Here is a 20,508-nt window from a genome sequence, read left to right as displayed (position 1 = left end):
AAAAATTCTGTTAACCTACCGGTTTCAAACCTAATTAATCGTTAACCGAAAACTCAAAAAATTATTAACCGAACCCCGACCAAATTAATTCTGTTAACCTACCGATTAACCGAATTTGATCGATTAACCGAATTTTTCGATTTTAGCCGAATTTTGCACACCTATGCAAAAGAGATGAAGCTTTAATTTTGTTTCTCTTTCCTTTTTCTTTCCCCACTACTCTATTTGTTTCTTTTATTTTATTTATATTTTCATTTCATTTTCATTTTTGTTATTACTTAACATCATTATTAATTTAAGCATTATTATACAATTAATTACATATATATAATTCCCTCGTAATTATCCACTAACCAAAACTCCTCAAATTAATGGACTATTTATTTACGTAGTCCTTATTCTAATCCCACTTTAAAATTTAATACTAATTACTAATTTATCACCCACTTATTTTAATTTAATAATTCAACCCCCAAGAATAGTTACACTCAAACTTTTAACCCTTTAAACAAATTTCACATCTTTGCATTCATTCAATATATATACCATTAAATCCTTAATGCAAAACCTCCAAATTTTAGTTTTCCAGAATCAATTCCCATCAAACCAATTTATACTATTTTCCAGCATTCCCTTAACCATTATAAATCACGATTTAAACATGTTATTTTGAATTTACAACATTTAAGTCCCCAGAGATTAAAATCAACAAAAATCACTACTCAATTTGACCAAATTAGCCCAAGACCTATAATTTACTCATCACCTCAAAGACATTTAACATTCGAAAAAAAAAAAGAGTACCTACACTCTTCATGATTTATCAAATCAGTCCTTACTTAAGCTTGGTCTAACTTCAACAATTTTAAAGATTCAAAATTTACTGATGTGATAGCCCAAACACTTACATATATATAAATATAATTTCATAATCACTCATAAATTTAACATCTAACAAAATAACACCAAGCATTTGAATTTCTCATCAATGGTAACTTCTACAAATATCATTAATTCTTACCAGGGCAAATTAACTAATAACATTAACACTTCAAAAACATAAATTTAATGTAAAAATAACCAAAATTCACTAACTAAATTAGACATGCAACAAGAGCTCTTGGCCGTGCAACTTCTCCCCTCTTTCCTTTTTGTTTCGGAAAGAAGAAAATTAAACAAAATTTTTTGCTTGGCTTTTCTCTCCCCACTAGGCATTATCTCCGCTCTATTAATAATAAATATATATATATCCTTTTATAACAAATTTTAACTTAATTATTATACTAACTTAACACATATAATACTTATAATATTGTTATGCTATAAAATAAAAACCCAAAGTTCCTCTCCGTCAAAGCAAGATCCATTGTCATTAGCTTATTTCTCTCTCTCGATAAAGGAAAAGAAAAGGTTTGAATTCATGAACCATGAACCAGAGGAAGCTTCTTCTCAATGAGAGAGTCGAGGTAGTGCTACTCTTTCTTTTTAGGTATAAATTTTGATTCTTTTAAATAATCTTGTTTTTTCTTCACCTCTTATTATTCTGTTTGGTTTCTGAGTGAAGAAAATCGACGGAAATTTGTTTCAAACTTGACATTAGTCTTTGTTTTTTTTTTAAATAATTACTGATCCACCTGTGAGTTAGCAAATTCTGTTCATCCTGCATTTTCCCGGAAGCCAAACAGGAGACTTAAATGTTCTTTATTTCGAAAATTTTGTTCTCTTACTGAATATTGAAAAATTACATGTCTTTCGGTTGATCCCTTAATAGAAGCTTCGAATTGTCTTGTTTCACTGCTTTCATTTGATTTTTGAAGAAATTAAGGTTTCAAATTTGAAATTATATTTCCCGCATTTTCCGAGTAACCACGCGGAAGCTAATTTTATCTGGCAAATTGGTGATTCCAAAATCATTTGTAACTCTCTTGTTAGATAAGGTTTAATTCGCATTAATTTCCTTCTGGGTAAGATGTCTGAGACTTGAATCGTAAACATAAATAACAGTTTCTTTCTTTTCATAAATAAAAAAACCGAAATCTTTTGGACTCCGGAAATCTTATTTTCTGGAGGCCAATGCCTTGATTATTTAATTACTTTGAATATAGAGAAGTTCCAAAACTCAATTTTGATACCGAACTTGTTGTTAGCTTGGTCATGCAAGTTCTTCACAGTTTTCAAGTCAAACTCTTTTATTTATTTATTTATTTTGGTACCTTTTCCTATGAAGCAAGAGGATGCACCCAAGCTCCCCTATAAGCACAACATTGAGAAGGTCCTGATGTATGCAATCTTCCCCCTATTTTACACAATGGGCTATCTGTAAATGAATATTTTGAGAATTTAGTAATGTTTACAATGGGCTATCTGTAAATGAATATTTTGAGAATTTAGTAATGTTTTCTTCATGTAGTGAAATGATTGTTACATTTTTTTTGTCACACAGTGTTGCATTTATTTGATTGCGTGCTGTATTGATACGAGTTTCATCGTGGACTGTTTTTAGGTTCGCCAATTTGAGGAAGGGTTGCGGGGGTCGTGGCACCCTGGGGTGGTTGTTGGAGTTTCGCATTTATCCCGATCAATTGAATATGATGAGCTCTTGTGTGAAACAGGTGATTCGAAGCTCATTGAGTCCATCCCTGTGACAGAGGCAGTTGAAGGTCTTCATACCCGTCGCCATGTTCCATCAACCTATCGAGGGTATATACGACCTCTTCCTCCCTCATCTCAACCTCATTCTAATCAAAATCTGGGTTTTGGGGTTTGTGTTGATGCATTGTTTGAAGATGCATGGTGGGAAGGGGTTATTTTGGATAATGATGATAATGCATCTGAGCGGTCTGTGTATTTTCCTGATGAGGATGATGAGTGCAAATTCAGTGCGAGTCAGTTACGTGTAGCTCATGAGTGGGATGAGTTTCTGGGCATTTGGAGAGACCGAGGTATATGGGTATTGGTGGAGCTAGCAAAAGAACTTGAAGGTGATGTTCCCTTGGCTTGTTGTGTAAAGAAAGTTTGGTCCTCCCTACGTTTAAATTATGGGTTTGGAAAAATGATATCTGAGTGGACTTGTGGTGTTCGGACTGTTTGGAGGACCTACTTCATGGAAGTTGTTCAGGAGATTGCAGTTGGGTCTAGCCGGCGAAATCTTGCTAATCGCAAAATCTTGGCCTGGATGGTGGGAAGGAGAAGTAAAAAATCAAAGGATCCTGGGAAGACAAATTCCTATTTATCTGACATTTCTGCACAAGCAGGTAGCTGCACTGATTTCAACGCTGTTGGGTCATGTCGAAAAGGAGAGGGAAAAGGCCCTCTTGGTAAGCACAAAGGAAGGAGACGATCTGTAATGTCAAAACTGAAACATGAGGAGCTACCTAAAATGAATCCATCTACTAGAAAAAGTTCTGTGGCAGATAAATCATGTGGAGAAAAGCAAGTAATGGAGGAGTCTGGTAAATTTGATTATGGAATAGACAAGCAAAAGTCTCCCATACTTAGTGAGAATGAGGGTAATCAACTCTCTGTTGACTGCTCAAGAGGAAGTAAAACCATTTCTTTTTCTGTCTCTGATGTTCAAGACAATCAATCAATTTACAGGACTTTCACTAAGCATGGGCAGATTGATGGTAATCTTACTGTCATTTTCCCTGACTGTAGCAAAGTGCAGGCGAGCATGCAATCATTCTTCTCTGTTATTCCTAAGAAGAGAAGATCATTAATTAGAAAAAAGTTTTCAAAGAACCAGGGGCCTAATTCAAAGGTTAAAAATCCATCAAAGGTGAAGAAGGGGAATAACAAGGCTTCTTTCCTTGTTTATAAAAATGATTCAGTGTTGAGGAGAAGGTTTTCAAAGAAAACTAAGCAAGCTGATGCAAAAGTTGAAGGCAACCCTAAGAAAGAAGAGAAAGGCGTAGATGTCATAAGCAAAGATGATGCTTTACCTGACGGTCATCGTTGTTCAAGTCTTCCTGTTGATAATTGTGGAAAAAAGTTTAGGCTTAAAGACATGGTGTCTCGTTCTCGGAGGCGCAAGAGGAAGCGGCGATGTTGCGGTTCCCGACTCTGTGATACAATATGTAGTGTCTGTCACTATGGAGGAGATCTTATGATTTGTGGTTACTGCCCATGCTCATATCATTTAAGTTGCATTAACCTCAAGGTTTGTTCTCATTCATGCATCATGAACCTATTTAATTACATGTCTTGTTTTTCTATTGTTAATTTTATTGCTTATAAAATTTGTTTACAGTTGCCACAATTAAATAGGGCATAAATTTTGATTTGTTTTGGATGCTTGAATTCACATGCCAATATTTTATGTTTAATGCTAGATTTTTGGTGTTTTATGTAATATAAAATCTGTTAGCTAGAAAGGAGCTATGACTATTAAATGACCAGGGATTTCCTTTATTCTAGGAAGATTATGTTCAGTTAAATCATTAGGGTGGTAGTAGAAAAAGAAAGCTTCAGGTAGAAACTTGATTTCATTCTAGGAAAATAAATCTGAAAAAGAACTAAAAGGAGTGGTAAAATTAATTTAGGGGTTACATGGTGACGTATACTTATTTATTTATTTATTTTTGTGTAAGGTAAGAGGATATCTGACTAACTAATTAACCGTGGTTTTCTTAAGCACTGTTTTGATATCCTCCTACCTCACACAAAAATAAACAAATAAACAGACTTCACCATGTAACCCCTAAATTAATTTTACCACTCCTATTTGTTAAATCAAGGTTAATTAGTTAGTCTGAGCAACTAACTAATAAACCCTAAAACCCTAAACCCAAGGGCAGGGAATAGAAAGACTACTTGCTTCTTTAATATGGTAGTGGGTAAAACCTAAACTACTTCTGATTACATCCATAAGCATGCTTTTTATAACAAAAAGCCCTGATAAGACTAAACCCTAGCTCTTAATTAAGGGTTTGATAAAGCATTGAAAATTTTAAATGCATGGAAAAAGTAAATTTTCAACATTTATTTTTTAAATGTTTTTGATCATTCAATCAATTTTTACTTAACAGAAAATTTTCAACAAAAAATTGCGGAATGTGATAAGTCGGTGAGAGCTAATTATCACTTACCACAGAATATGTGAAGTTTTATTTTCTAAATTTGAATTCAATTATCTTTTTTGGGCTATAGAAGATGAGATATTTAAATTACCACTTTTTTAATCCAGATGTATTCAAAATCATGTAAAATATGATGTTAATAAGATTAAAATTGTGAAATTAATAATTTTCATAATTTGAGATTTTATAATTTTCAAACAATATAAAGATATTCAATTCTTAAGTTTTAGTAATATACTAAACAATGTTGATAATTTAAATTCAGTGCTTATATATTTAGTATTTAGTTTTCAGCATTTTTAAGATTATAAAACAACACATAAGTTAAAGATAGTCATGGTAATCCAAAATAAAATAAAGAAAATAGCCCCAAAAGCATAAACCCCTTTTAACAAAAATATGGTATATGGTGAAGTGTCATGTTGTGTATTTTCGATGCTATCACATTGGCTCAACCCTATACTAAACAATGTTGATAATTCAAATTCAGTGCTTATCTCTTTAGTAGGTAGTTTTCAGCATTTAATGTTTAAGATTATACAACAACACATAAGTTAAAGATAGTCATGGTAATCCAAAATAAAATAAAGAAAATAGCCCCCAAAAGCATAAACCCCTTTTAACAAAAATATGGTATATGGTGAAGTGTCATGCTGTGTACTTTCGGTGCTATCACATTGGCTCAACCCCTACCCCCTGTTCTCCAACTCTTCTAATAAGACATTTGGCTCCTGAAGCAGTAAGGATGAATTACCATTAAGTTTTCTTCATGTTTTGCTTCTTAATCTGTTCATTTTTTTTTTTTGAGTTAAAAGTGTGTACATGATAAATTATATTATGAAGGTATTGGTTGGTGGTTAATTTTGATTGATATTTGCTTATCTATTTTTTTCAGGATATACCTAATGAAAAGTGGTTTTGTCCATCTTGCTGTTGTGGACTATGTAGCATGAGAGATTGCAAGGATGATACTGAACATTTTACAAAAGCTTGTCTCCAATGCACCCGCCAATGTGAGTTAGATTCATGGGAAGTTTGTAATTCAATCTCCATGTATTTTATATATATTCTTTTTTTTCTTTGTAGATCATGTTGCTTGCCTAAGTGAAGCTCAGCATATGTCTTCTACAGACTACCTATTTGGGAGTTTTTGTAGTGAGGCTTGTTATAAGGTATAATTCCTTTATAGTGTCTAAGCTCATTTAAGGCTGTGATTAAATAGCTTTGAGGACTTTGTTTTATCCTCCTCCTGGGTCCTATAGTTGTCTCTTTCTTGTTTTCATGCTGTAGGTGGTTTATTCAATTGAGTTTGTTTTGGTTCGTGTCCAGAATTGAAGAGTCTTAATCTTGCTGAATATGATTGTCTGCTTATTGAGAACATTGGATTGAGGTTTTTTTGACTTTCCAACTTGGTTATGATATATGGCAACATATATGCTCTTTTCAGTTATGTGCTCAACTTCATCAACTTTTGGGAATTTCAAATCCCACTACTGTTGATGGCTTAAGCTGGACACTGATGAGATCGTTGAAAAATGTGTATGGATTTCCTGATATGTTGAAAACTCACACCTGGATTAAGCTATCAGATGTACTAAGGGTTATCCATGAGTGTTTCGAACCTGTCAAGGATCCTCATACCAAGAGAGATCTGGTCAGAGATGTTGTTTTCAATTCAGGGTAAGCTTTCTCTTCAATTTTTAGTTTTCAGATGACTAAATAAATTCTTACTTGGAAGACTTTTATTTTAAAAAAAAAATTATATTAAAAAAATCCTTAAGATCATTGGTGAATGATATGAGAACTTACATCACTCTCTTATCCAGTTGGTGGCCTCTTCTTCTTGCATTGAGCATTGGGCATCTTGGGTTATCATCATACAGTTGTCATGATTGGTTTTCTGTATATTATCACTGTTTGCTGCATGTTGCTTTACTATTTGCTAGATCAAAATTTTGCTTTACCAATATTTTCTACATGTTATTCATGCCAAAGTGTATTGATGGTCACAAGAGATGAGCACTATGCTCTAATGTGTATCTCTGCCTCAACTTTGGCAGTCAATCACCTTAGCTAAGTCCTGTTTGACATTCACGTTGTTAAACTGGAAATTTTCATTTATCCTTTCTTTTACCCTTGAAACATGGTTTAAATCTGATATGAGCTTCATCGGCATTTTCGTGGACTTAATGCTTGGAGGGATAATGAGTAGTTGAATTGTGACTCCGTTTGTTTGTTCCTTTTTTGTTTTCTTTTGATTTTACGTTGATGTTTCCTAGCAGGTCAATCTGCTGGGTTGAAGACCTTGGGTTGCCAGTGATTGTTAGCCTGTTCGTATATAGTGCTTTTCTTTAAAAATGATGTTTCTGGAGTTAGGTTAATACAATTGCTTTAATAGATTGGATAATTCTTCTTTTGAGTTGCTTTCTGTTCATTTTTGTTGGACATGATTAAAACTTTCTATGTTGAAATAAAGTCTTTATAAATGTATGATATGTATAATATATAGTCCTTATTTAAAATATGCAATTCATGATTTCTGTTCATTATTAGATGCCTTAAAGCTTTATACAGCAAATTTGGCTTTTCCTCCTTTGGTTAAAATCCTTTTAATCTGGGGGCAGAAAGGAATTCTGTTACTTACCGATTTGTAAAAGTTGGATCTAACATGAACTTCTAGTATTGCTATTTATCCTCTCTTGCTTTCATATTTACTGGTGCAGGTCGAAACTTAAACGAGTAGATTTTCGTGGATTCTATGCCATGGTTCTCCATAATGGTCATGAAATTTTATCAATAGCCACAGTGAGGTACCTGATTTCCTCTTTTTTCCCTTTTTTGAGGGTTTTGGAATTTGCTTACCAGCAGCTTCATTTTCTTTTATATTTAATTTTCAGGATACATGGACTAAAGGTTGCAGAGATGCCGTTAATTGCTACACCTTTCCGATATCGTCGGCAGGGTATGTGTCGACTTCTTTTCAAGGAGTTGGAGAAGGTAGTTTCTTTGGTTTCCTCTTCCTCGTCTCTTCTTTGCATGGAAAAGGGGATTTCTTTTTTAAATTTTTAATAGACTATGAATGCATATATTTCTATTTGCAGCTGCTTGTTCAAATGGGCATTGAGAGATTAGTCTTGCCTGCAATACCTCAGCTTAGAGAAACATGGGAAAAGTCCTTTGGTTTCTTGGAAATGCCTCTTTCAGAAAGGCTGCAATTTTTGGGCTATCCTTTTTTGGCCTTTCAGGGGACGATAATGTTGCAGAAATTCCTTAGGAACTCTATTTTTAATAAGGAGATGAGAGGTACCAAGTGCTTTCCTTATTACTGAGTACTGACAAACAACTATATGCTTCAGTATTTATTACTCTGTCCTGATTTTCTTTCTTGTAGATTTTTCTGGAAAATCTTCTGATTTTGGAGGAAATGCATCAAATATCTTTAAGGTTATTTTTTATTGTCCCTTCTTTGCCATTAATATTTTAAGATTTATTCCACGGTTCTTAAACCGACAACCATGTTATATAAGCACTTTGTTCTGGATCTTGCTAAAGTTTATGTCTCTGCTTTTTTTGCGCGCGTGTATCTGCGGACAGAAATCATATTTTCTTTGAAATTCATACAGATAATTTTGGACAAAGGTTATTGGTTTATAAATACGTTGTATTTCTCTGGCTGTGATTTCAGTTCTTTTACATTGCATCTTCTTTTTGGATAACTAAAAAAATTTGGACTATTTCTTGATTTTGTGTGTAATGGTTATGCAGGGACCATGCTAATTTTCCTCCATTGTTCCAATTTTATCAGATGTTCCTGAGGGGACAAATATTTATCAAGTTCAGTGTTAACGTTGGTTTTCTAGCTGTCTCAATTTTGCCAATACAATCTTTTTTTAAAACAAAGTTTTTATTTTAATCTTGTTTTAACCTTGTAGAAGCACATGCAAGGGTCTGATAGCGAGGACAAGTTCTATGGCTTGTTGTATAAGCGCAGGCTGAAATTAGAAGTTATAGGGAAAGAAAACTTGGCCAACAATTGTGGTGGACGTACACGACTTTCTAAGAAATTGTGCAAGTAGAGACAAATACTGGCTAGGAGAGATTGAAATACTGATGAAGTAATTAAAAGCTCACAGGTCAGCATCTATCTATACTGTTTTTAGGGGAATGCAATTCAATGAATTATTTTGTTGACTGTCATCATTCCTGTGGCAGTAAATAGCAGATCTAACCAGTGGATATTGGTCACCCTTTTTGTTTATGTGACTAATGGTACAATTCTCACCATATCTTGAATTTTTCAATCACTAGCTCCTGACTTGCTAAGACATGACTCTTACCTTATGTTTATGAGAACTCAGATTAAAAGATTTTTGAATGGGACCTTTTAATTGTAGGAATATTGATCTATATATTCATTTATCTGCTTTTCCTTTTCTTATATAAACTGCAACATCTTGGCACTTTGCTAGTTGCTGTAATAGTTTCTGTCTGCATGTTGTTTTATTGAAGTTAAGATAAAATTCTGTTGCCAAATTGGAATTAGATATCCAGAAGTGTTTTCTTAGTCATAAAGGTACAACTTTCTTTGCTTCTTTTACTTTTTGCCTAATTTTTCTTGCATTTCTGTAGTATTTTATTAATAAAACCATTAATTGTTTCATCTCATATTTTTACTTTTCTTTGAACTAAATTACTATCAGAATAAATATTTAGATATAGATATGGAAGCAATTTGTTTTTTGGACTTACTAATGTACTCCCTAGCATAGCATATCATGGAATGTTCGATCCAAGTTTTCAAAGGTGTTAAAAATTGAAGTTGATTTTCATAAAGATCAAGTGTCGAGAAGTAATATGTCCTTAATTAGATTATATAAAGTTTGTCCAATATTTGCAAATTTGAGAAAAACAATTTTTATGTAAAAGTAGGAAAAGGATTGATTAGATTTTCTTAATATTTCTTTAGAAAACCACCTTATGATTATAAACCTAATCAATTCTTAGAGTTTTAATGCTTTAAATAAAATGTGATTTCTTTTTTTCATGGATTTTTCATTGTTTGGATTTCAAAAGTGAAAGTAGGCTTTAGTTGTTTTGATGGGAAACAATAATGCCTAAACTTCAATTGCTAGGGATTACTATTAGAATTTTTAGAGTTGACATGGGATCTTGATTGATCAACTATTTTGGACGAGTCGAGTTCTATTTTTATTTTATTTTATTTTCAAATTTTTATCTTTTTAAGGGCTATTTCACTTGCTTGTCAAATCTATTGACTATTTTTGGTCAGTCTAATTTTTATTGTTTCTTGTTGAAGTACATAATGAAAATAAATCGAGGTAGACATGCAACTTCTTTTTCCCGTTAAAGAATTAGAAATGTCTTTTTACTATTATTTAATAAAACACATGATTTTAGTTTTTGGATTACGTGATCATACTTGAACTAGTTTTTTATTTCCATCGTTTTAAATAAAATCCACCCTTGTTTTTGCTGTTTTATCTTATTGCAAATGATGTTTCAAGGGCATGAGGTGCAGTTCAGGTGCTTGAGTCCTTATATTGCTTAAGGTGCAAGATGTAAAAAAGGTATTGCTCGAGTGAAATAAGGAGCAATATGCACATGTGCATGCTTTTGTATGTGCTTTTGTGTATCTGCATAAAATAAGCTTAAGATGGTAACATTAAAGAGTTGTCCTATATATCCTACAAAATATGCAAACTCTTCTATTTCTTTTGTTGGTTGATATGCATGATTTTCTTATAATTTTCTGTTTGTTGTTGAATACTTGAATCTTGAGAAGTAGAGTTTTGACAATATCCTTTTCTTACTAGTAAAGATGCATCTAATAAAATGTTGAAAACAAAAGAAATTATGGTAGACTTCAATTAGGCAAGCTTCTCAATCGATGCCTAACTCCTTATAGAAAAAGGTGTGCCTACGCTTGATTACATATGCCTAACTCAAAAGGTTTCAGGTGCCTTTGGTTTTTGGCACTAAAGCAAAATGTTAAGGACTAAGTGCTCACCTTTACAACACTAGCAAAAATAGGAAAACATAAAGTGACAAGAATGGTTATCATAATCTTGGTTGAGACAAGTCTATTATCTCATGGGTCTTTCATTTAGTAAAATAATTTTGCCTTATCCAATAGCATGTTTGGGTTTATCCCATAATCAAAGACCAAGTCAAGTTACTCTATGTAAATTGTCATGTTTTCTTCTCACATCAAGAGATTTAACAAGAGAGTTCTTTTTGGGTTTTTGGATTTTGATGAGGTTGTGAACTACTTTTCTCTTAGATTTGATTGCTTTGAAAACCTATTGTGACTTTGTGAGGTTTAGGGGTTTTAACTTCTTCTATCAATTAGCCTTTAAAGAACCTTGATTCTCATATTGGCTCTCTTTTGTAATTTAGCTTGCTCCTTAAAACCTCAACAATTTGGGCATTGATTACCAAATCCCTACAACTAACCATCATTGAGGCTAATCACAGTATGACAACTCGAACTAGGCAAAAGATAGAGTTAAACTGAATGATCGAGAAAAGGATGAGTATTTGTATGATCTTGGTGAGGATGGTAGGTTAATGGCTTTAAAAGACAAATATAGCGAGTGGTTGATTATTAACTAATGATCATTGAAATTGAGAAAGCAAGATACTAGCTTCAACAATTGGTGCCATCAAGGAACAAAAAGAACCATTAGAGCAGACTTGAGCAGGTTGAGTTTATGTCCCACTCTTTAGACTGTCTAGCTATTGCCAAAAGGCACCATGCTAGTTTTCAAGAAATGGTGAATAGGAGGATCAAGGCTGATTTTATGAAAGATATGCTCTCTTAGATGTGGTTGAACATTTTGTATAGAAAGCGCAATATAAGTATTAGATAATAAGGTAGTCTTGATCACTTGGTTTTGAAATTGTTTAGCTACTCTTTAAGATTGAAAAGGGCTTTGTTGGTTGCTAGGAAGCTAGTTGGAGTTGACAGTTAAAATTTGGTGGATTGGCATGAAGAATGATCTAAAGGAAGGTGGCAGTCCTTTCTAGTCAATAATTTCTAGGATGGTAAGAAGAAGCCTAAGGACCCTAAAAAAATCTAAGTGCTTTTATTGCATCAAGGTTGACATTTAAAGAAGACTTGCCTAGAATTCTTAGCTGCCATGGGCAAGACTGGTAAGGACCTTCTGATTGAACTTGGTTTAGTGAAAGATTTAAGAGACAATTAGGTTATTGATTCAGGAGCTATTGATTATGCTTGCATTTCTCTACAAGGGTTCAAGGAAACAAGAAGTTTGCATGATAAGAGCCTTTCATTGAGGATTGATGATAGGAGCTTGGTGCTTGTAGTAGTATGAGATATCCATTTCCCTTTTGATGAATTTAGATACTTTTTATTGAAAGATTATTTTTATTTTCCTAGCTTTAGGAGGAATTTGATATCTGTTGCATGCTTAGATGAAAGGAATGAAAAATAATCTGTATTTCATCAAACCAAATACGTACCCTGCTTAATATGAAAATTGTGGATAACTTTTAGAAATTTAAAACTTCTCAATTTTAAGATATGGTCATTTTAATCAAGAAAGGATCATGAGATTATTTAAAGACAGTCTTTTGGAAAATTTGAGGATATGTCTATTCCCATTGAGAATCTTCTCTAGTGGGTAAAATGACTAAAAGGTCTTTTAGAGTCTAAGGTATGGATGTTGATGAATTCCTAGAACTAGTGCACCTTGATTTATGCGGAGGATACAAAATTATTTTACCTTTATGGATGATCGCTCATAGTATGGATGTGTACCTAATGTATTACAAAAGTGAAACCATTAATATATACAGTGTTAAATGTAGAAATGAAGAAGGAATGTAAATCCACAAAAGCACTAATGTGATTGGTTTTGGTGAGTGCTTATTGGGTGAGTTTGTAGGACATCTCATAACGAATGAGATTCTACTTCAATTGATTGCATTATTAACTCCAGAACATAACAATGTAGTGGAGAGAAGAAATTATGCCTTGGTGGACGTGGTTCGATCAATGTTAAGTTAGCGTCGGAAATTATGCACATTTGTAGGGTATTTGCAAGGAATAAGGGGAGAATTATTTTATAATTGGAAGGACAGAAAGTAGCTTATGCATGCAAATTTCTTATAGGAGAGTTGTATGAATTACTTTAAACTTATTAGTAAAATTGAGAAATTATGGGGAAATACATTAATTTTGTAGGTTTCGATCTCTGATCTCATGTTGAGTGTAAGATCCGAAAATGATCAAAATTGTTTGTGAGCTTTGATGCAATGGTTGAAGATCTCATTTTGTAGGAGTTAAGGATTATTGTGAAACTAATTTTTGTGAAGTGAATTAAGATACCTATGGATATATGCAACTAGACGCATTAACTCCTTAATGTAAATGATGTTTTCCATTTCTCAAGGAAATTAAGTACTTAAAGTTCGTTATTGGCATATTTTTTTATTTCAAGTTGGGGAGATGATGGTTTTTAAGCCCAAATTTTGAGAGGCAAAAATCTTCTTATCTAGCTTAAGGCTCATATGGTTGATTGAAAGGTAAATGGATATTTTTGGTTTAGGTATCATGAGAAAAGCACAAGTTATCACAATACCCTAAACCTTGATCATTGAGGGATGGGTAGTTAGATAGACAAAAACAGATAAAACACTCATTTAGGTTCCTAAGGATAATTGTACTAATATAAGTTTATGTATATTTACGCATTTGTATAACCATGTGTTTAATTTTAATGTGCGGAAATGTAGTATTGTAATGACTAAATGCTTAACACTTGCTTGGAAGTTGGAGCATAGGTCATATTTATCTAGCTCGTCCCAAAATATATTACTTTGGAACTTGGTGAAAATTTTGCAAATAAGTTTGCTTGTTGATTTTTGAATCTCACTTCTTGTGTACAAATCATTGTGTTTATCTAGAATAAGATGAAAATCTGGTTTAATGTGTTTTAGCTTAATGACTTGTTTGATTATCACAAATTAGTCATAGGTTATTCTTGCTTAAAACCAAGTTCTTTCATTATAATACCAAGTTTCAAAACTTGTTATTGCAACCACTCTCTTTCATACTTTTCCAAGATACCAAGTGCCTCTAACACTATATCCTGTGGTTGATCTCCTATCATGTGAAGATCTAGACCTATTTAAATAAGTGTAACCTTTAACATGAAGATGATCAGGTTGCAAAGTAGGCCACAACTTAAGAGTGCCCTTCTTATGACCAACTACACAATCCCAATGACTCATTGTTGGAGATTAAAAGTTGACTTCATCAACAAGACGCACGACTCATCTTTTAGGGGGGAGTTGGTGCTAGTATGTCACTGTTTTGAAAACGGAAAAGGGTTTGGGTTTGAGAATAGAAATTTGCCACCAAGAATGTGTGGTTCTGATACCATGTTAATTGGGAAAAAAGTCTGAGTCTGCTAATGTGGTAGTCTCATGCCTTTAAATAAGAACATTAAGTAGTGCACGTGACAATATACTTCTTAACCTAAATATTTGACGTACATGCATTCGTTAACAATTTTGTTATTAAGGAAGATATATTCTTATGTTAAGTGGTAATGCTATAAAACCAATTCTATATTAAACTAGCGCTTCGTTTGGTTAGCAATATATTAATTTCACTCGGTAATTTTTAACCATTCACATGATATGTTTCCAGCAAAGATTCTCTATTAGTTTTTACTTATTTTGAAGAGGTTTTGTTTCTTTTTAATTGGAGTTTTCCTAATTTTAAGTTTAAATATTTGTACCAATTATTCTTTATGTAATTTTAATACTTAAGTTTTTCCTTGTTAATATACTAAATAACCAAACGAAGCATATGTGATAAAGTATCATCTTTAAAATCATTAATGATGTAAAATTGCTAGTGATTTTATATCATTGGTGATAATTTACTTGTAGGGCAATTGATACCCATCCTTTGTTCGATCATTTGTTTTTCTAATCCAAATCATGATATGTTCAAGTACAATTTCTAAAAGACGTTGAGTGCTTATCACGGGAAATTGGTTTTTTAGTAGTAATATTCGGTCTTTGACATATTGGGTTTGGAACAGGTAAATGATGCATTATGTTGAGCAGTCCAGATTCATTCTTAAGTGACTCGAGGTGTTTGGACTTGATTGGTTGAACAAAAAGGAGTATGCTTCTTGCAAATTTTGCTGGTGTATTTTGTGAGTCTAATGGCCATATTTTTTGGGTCTTTTTATCCATGATTATTGACATAAAGGGTGGACTTCTAATTGTTACTTTCAAAACAGGTGGTTTGAGAACTCTATGCTAGAGGTTGGGTTGGTTGTATCGGGTTTCGTTATAAATGGTCTATGTTTGAAACCATTGCTATCAACCTGGTTGTAAGTGAGTTTTGATAAAGGAAAACTCAAATGGCCAAAGGACGAGGAATACTATGCTTCATGCCTTCGTTCATTCTATGTGAACCTTACATGGAGTTTGTGTATGGTTGGTTGCCTAAAGCATTAAAGTAGTTTGCTATTAAAGCTTTCAAGAATTATGCTTACATAGTTTTGCTTGAAACCATAATGTGAATTTCCGAGTAAATTTGTACAGAATTGTGTTGGATACGAAATTCGAGTTTGATGTAACACCTTGAATTTTCTTTAAGAAGGCAACACATCAGGTGAGGGCCTCCCAAGAAAGGTATAGATAGTCTTCTCATATATAACCCTTTGAAGGTCTAGTTTCTATGCTTAACTATTTCATAAAACCTTTCCCACAAGCATCGATGTAGACACTAGAGTGCTCTCCGGAGCAACAACTCCAAGGCCCCTTGGACCTTGCCCTTCCTTGTGGAACAAGGAACCACCTCAATGTCCAAGGACATCAATATCTATAACGGAAAAAACGGAAAATGTTGTCTGCACTTATTTCACAATCTTTCATTTTGATGCTAGATCGGATCTTATTGTGTGGAGAGATGGATCAATTTAGTCGTTTATTTTGAATGGTGCATTATTATTTAATTTGTTTCATAAACAGAGGAAAGAAGATTTTGCGTTATGTTTTAACCTGATATATGTGATAGATGCTGATGTAAAATTTTTTGGTTCATTAAAAATGCTAATGCAAATGATATTTGGAAATGTTATTATGTCACGGATCTCGTATGGGAAAGAGGAAAGTATTTGAGGCTTCCAAGTTAGGCTGCTGTTCTTTTGTTTTTTCCTTTTTCGGTTGAGCATGTGTTTTGGGCATGAACGTGGCATCAAAATTGATTTTTTATCCTGTAGACTTTCCCTTGAGAGATGCTAGCGTCGAGGTAGGTTCTAACCAAGATGGATTTTTTTTTTTTTGTAGAAAGTAGAGGTTCTTTTATATTTGATCCTAAGAAAAATGCTTTTTTTTTTGTATGTTCGGTTATTCTAGACCATTGTTATCAATTATTGGAATCTTTAGAAATTGTAATAACTTTGTATACTTCCTCTGAAGACATGCATAAATATAACTTGATTCATTTTTAAAAAAGAAATCCTAGTATGATACCATCAACGTCAAGCAATTAGACAAATTGTCACACGTGAGCTACAACCACAATTATCTTAATTATCCCAATCATTAATTAAGCACCGAGCAACTCAGCATCAAATTCACCAATCATATATTCACTTAAGTTCATTTCTCATGTATAAGAAAAACATCCATTTAAACTCCACGTACTTTTACAATTGAATTTAGTATTTCATTTTAAAAATTTTTAGGAATTAAGTTTTGGAACTTTGTAGATATTCAAAATTCATGTCTATATGGAAATATTATTAATTTTTTTTGTTAATTTTGTTGGTGAGACAGTTTGAAATAAAAAAAATCACTTGGTAGTTGTGTAAAAAAAAGTAATAAGTGTGAATCTAATAGAAAAGTACTGATGATTTAAAACTAAGACTAAACTTATTGAAATAAAAGTATAGGAATTTAATTTTAAATTTATGGAAATTACAAAAGTTTTGAGCTTATTTTAATCAAAAGGTTTTCATAATTTGAAAATGTCCAAACGTTTTGTATGCCCATAGGTTTTCATAAGTAAGGTTTGATCTTTCAAATTTGAATTTAAACCATCAAAACATAAAATATGGCAGGTTTGTCAAATTTTTATGCACAAATTGTTCAAAACATTTTGCAATAAAAATTATCAGTAAAATAAATTTTCACATCTAAAATTTTATTTGCCAAAACGATTTCTAATAAAAATTTTGAATTTAAAAATTTATAATCCTTTTGTATACTTCATATGTATAAACAACTTAGTCATTCAAGAATACATTTTGGTATCTCAAAAGCATAATACTATCAAAGTCAAACAACTAAACGGATGGCCCTGCTTCAATTCATACTTATTAAGTCGTTTTAGTCATCAATTAATCACAGAATAATTGAACCTGAAAAAGTAAACATCAAACGCACTAACCGTACATTTATTGAAGTTCATTTCTTATGCACAAGGGAAACATTCATTTTCGTTTAAAACAATTTTCATTAAACTGTAAATCGATAAAGCTTAAAAATTTTAAAAAATACTTCAAATATTAGTAGACAACCACAATGGACACCAAATAAACATTAAGCTTATAAAAGTTTTGGATCTATTGGTTCAATAAACTAAACTTAATAATTTTAATATTAAATATAATAGTTACTTCTCTCTGTGAAGGTGTTGGGTTTGACGATTCCTCCGTGGAAGGTTTGATCACCAAGAAAGTTCGATTTAAGGATAAAGTCGAGGGCTCTGATAGGGATTCACTGGTGGATCAGACTACCATACCTTCAGTCTCTTGGAAAGATTTGCTTGTAAGCAATTCAAACCCAGATTCAAGGAGACCAGTTGCTCCTTTTGGTGTTGATGCAGATGAAGATTTAGATATGTTGGAAGGAGATATCAAAAAATTGTTTGTTAATGGTATCTTTTTCTTTGAATTTTTTGAAAGGATTCAACAGATTCTGGTTAAAGATATAGGCACTACAGTTGTTTTAAAGCTCATGGGATGTAATACAAGATACTCGGTATTGCAAAACAAAATCAATAGCCTTTGGAAACCTGCTTTATCGTTTCAATTGATGGACATAAAAAGCAGGTACTTTTTGCCAAGTTTCAAAGCAAGAGTGATTCAGATAAAGTTTTCTTCAAAGGCCATTGGATTATTTATGGACAATATCTAACGGTGCAACCTTGGACGATGAGTTTTAACCTTGCACAACTGTTTTCGAGTGTGGTCATGGTGTGGATCAAGCTTCTCGGTTTACTGGGTTATATGTATAAAAGGAAGATCCTACTAGAAATTGGGGGAATATTTGAGTGGGTTGCAAAACTAGATATGAACACTAATAGTAGGGAAGAGGGCGTTTTGCTCATATGGCCATATACATAAGTTTGGACAAGCTTCTAGTTTCCCAAGTTTTGATTAACGACATTTTATAAAGAGTTGGATATGAATTTTTACTGATGGGTTATTTTGGATGTGGTGGATATGGGCATACAAAAGAAGCTTGCCCGAATTGAATACTCGAAACTAATGTTGGGACGTAGGCTTCATTGTTTGTTTTGACGTCGGTGAATTTAACGATGGTTGATGAGTGTTCGGGTGAGACAAGGGGGTCATATGGGCCGTGAATACTTGTGGAGCGAAACCCACAGCGTAAAATGAGAGATATTTGGATGGTTGGTGTTAGAAATCCGGCGCGTAAATTTGAAGGATCTAAATTTAATGTTTTAATTTCTTTAGATAAGGAAATGTATGAGACTGTGGATGACAACAAGGGATCGGGGAGCACTAGATGCAAAGGGAAAGAAACCTTAGCAAAAGGCTCATAAGGAGAGGGTTTTATTTTGGGAAAACTGGGCAGTGAGGGTCATGGGGGCCAAATTGGGAAGTTTAATGCATTGGGCCATAACGGTGCTGTTGGCCCATCAAGCTAATTGGAGAAATTAAACCGTGTTATTGTTGGGTCTTTAGGACCAAAGGGGGTCATAACTTTGATTAGTAAATGGGGGAAGGACACATTACATGGTAACAATCTTTTGGACAAACGACCAGGCCAAAATTTTGGGTTAAGTGTTGCTCTTGAGGGAGAGAATCCATCTTTGTTGGATCAAGTTGTGAAAGCTGGTAGGAGTCATCAAGCACAGCTAGTGGATGTTGAGGAAATCATTGGGGAAGAATTGCCCAGCGCGGTTGGTGATGATCTGACAGTGAGAGCTGGAGTCAGTTTGATTTCTAGTATTCAATTAAGGATAACTCATTTTAATCTTACTTTTGAGGGGCCGGTAGAGTTTGTGTTTCCAATTTTGGAGGGTGGTCTTGACCTTGTGAAATACACTTCAAGTATCTTTAAGGAAAACAAAAAAAAAACCCAAATATTTGTGATTTGAAAGATGAAGAGTTGGTGATGGGCTCAAGTAGGGATTCTTTTCGGAGTTCTGGGCGTGGTTTGAGGGAAAAATTAAGGGTTGGTCAATATGGTAGAAAATAATATAAAATAATTCATTGTCGACGGAGTCGTTTTAAGACATCTGGCAGCTCGTGCGTTCTATTATCTGAATCTTTGAATATTATGGTTGAATTTTTCACCTCTCAATCTGCAGTGGATGTTGGTACAAGTAATTCAATTGGGGTGGGAGAACAAAATGTTAGTCTAAAGAATCCTAGACAGTTAGGTTTGTCTCTCTTTTCCCATTTTTTTATGGATTTGAATTTAACCATTTTCTCGTGGAACTATCAATGATGTGCTAGTGCCAAATTTGGTGGAGTTTTAATGGAATATAGTTTGGAGCATAGACCAGATATTGTGTGCTTACTGAAGCCTAGAATTAATGGTAAAAAAGCTGATAATGTCATTGTCACTTTGGGTTTTCATTACTCTCATCGAGTTGAAGCTATTGGTTTCTCAGGTGGTATTTGGCTTGGTTGGAAGGATACTATTCGGGTAGAGGTCATTCAGAACCATCCTCAATTCATTCTTGTTCAAGTGCTTAGTAATGTCCCTTTCAATATTATTTATATCTCCTTTATGTATGGTAGCCTCGATAGGCAGAAGTGGAAGCTCCTTTGGGATGATTTGAAATTTTCCATGTTGAAAAAATCTGATTTGAAAATGATTTTCTTGCACATCAAAAAATAAAAATTTTGAAAATTGACTTGATTTGTGATATTTATAGCAATAAACCTTACACCGAAATTATACTTGTGTTTTTCGATAAGCAGATCCTTGATTTTTTTGGCTTTTAACCAAATAATATTCTTTATTATTCTCATACCACGAACTACTTCAAGTGTGGGCTCGAACCAATTGAATCAAAACATAAAACTAGAAGAAGTTTTTCTTTTGGGGTGAAAATAAAAATTCTCTCTTATTTAATAGAAACTGATAACTCTTGAAAAGA

At 33.2% G+C, this 20,508-nt stretch overlaps 1 protein-coding gene and 1 non-coding gene across 7 annotated transcripts; one reads left to right on the top strand and one right to left on the bottom strand.

The window, feature by feature from the left end:
- Window positions 1–1,248: 1,248 nt before the first annotated feature.
- LOC108489283 (uncharacterized) lies at window positions 1,249–15,801 on the top strand. 6 transcript variants are annotated; one of them, XR_008272148.1, is made up of 14 exons: window positions 1,249–1,466; window positions 2,504–4,159; window positions 5,974–6,091; window positions 6,165–6,250; window positions 6,526–6,758; window positions 7,802–7,888; window positions 7,976–8,075; window positions 8,180–8,381; window positions 8,470–8,522; window positions 9,011–9,211; window positions 9,291–9,347; window positions 10,604–10,666; window positions 15,176–15,292; window positions 15,380–15,801. XR_008272148.1 is itself a non-coding variant. In XM_053020012.1 (10 exons), exons 1-10 carry the CDS (start codon window positions 1,428–1,430, stop codon window positions 9,152–9,154), a joined length of 2,718 nt encoding a protein of 905 aa, XP_052875972.1. In that variant the 5' UTR covers window positions 1,249–1,427; the 3' UTR covers window positions 9,155–9,475. The 6 variants fall into 6 exon arrangements, 1 of the variants encoding a protein (XP_052875972.1); XR_008272146.1 differs by lacking the exon at window positions 10,604–10,666; XR_008272147.1 differs by lacking the exons at window positions 9,291–9,347; window positions 10,604–10,666.
- LOC128283291 (U6 spliceosomal RNA) lies at window positions 8,799–8,899 on the bottom strand. Its single transcript, XR_008273633.1, has one exon. It is a non-coding gene; the product is annotated as a U6 spliceosomal RNA (small nuclear RNA).
- Window positions 15,802–20,508: the final 4,707 nt, after the last annotated feature.

The sequence above is a fragment of the Gossypium arboreum genome, chromosome 10 (genome assembly GCF_025698485.1).
Source record: "Gossypium arboreum isolate Shixiya-1 chromosome 10, ASM2569848v2, whole genome shotgun sequence".
Lineage (NCBI taxonomy): Eukaryota > Viridiplantae > Streptophyta > Magnoliopsida > Malvales > Malvaceae > Gossypium > Gossypium arboreum.
Note: the sequence above shows the minus strand (reverse complement) of the source record. Positions and strands in the feature narration are given on the sequence as shown.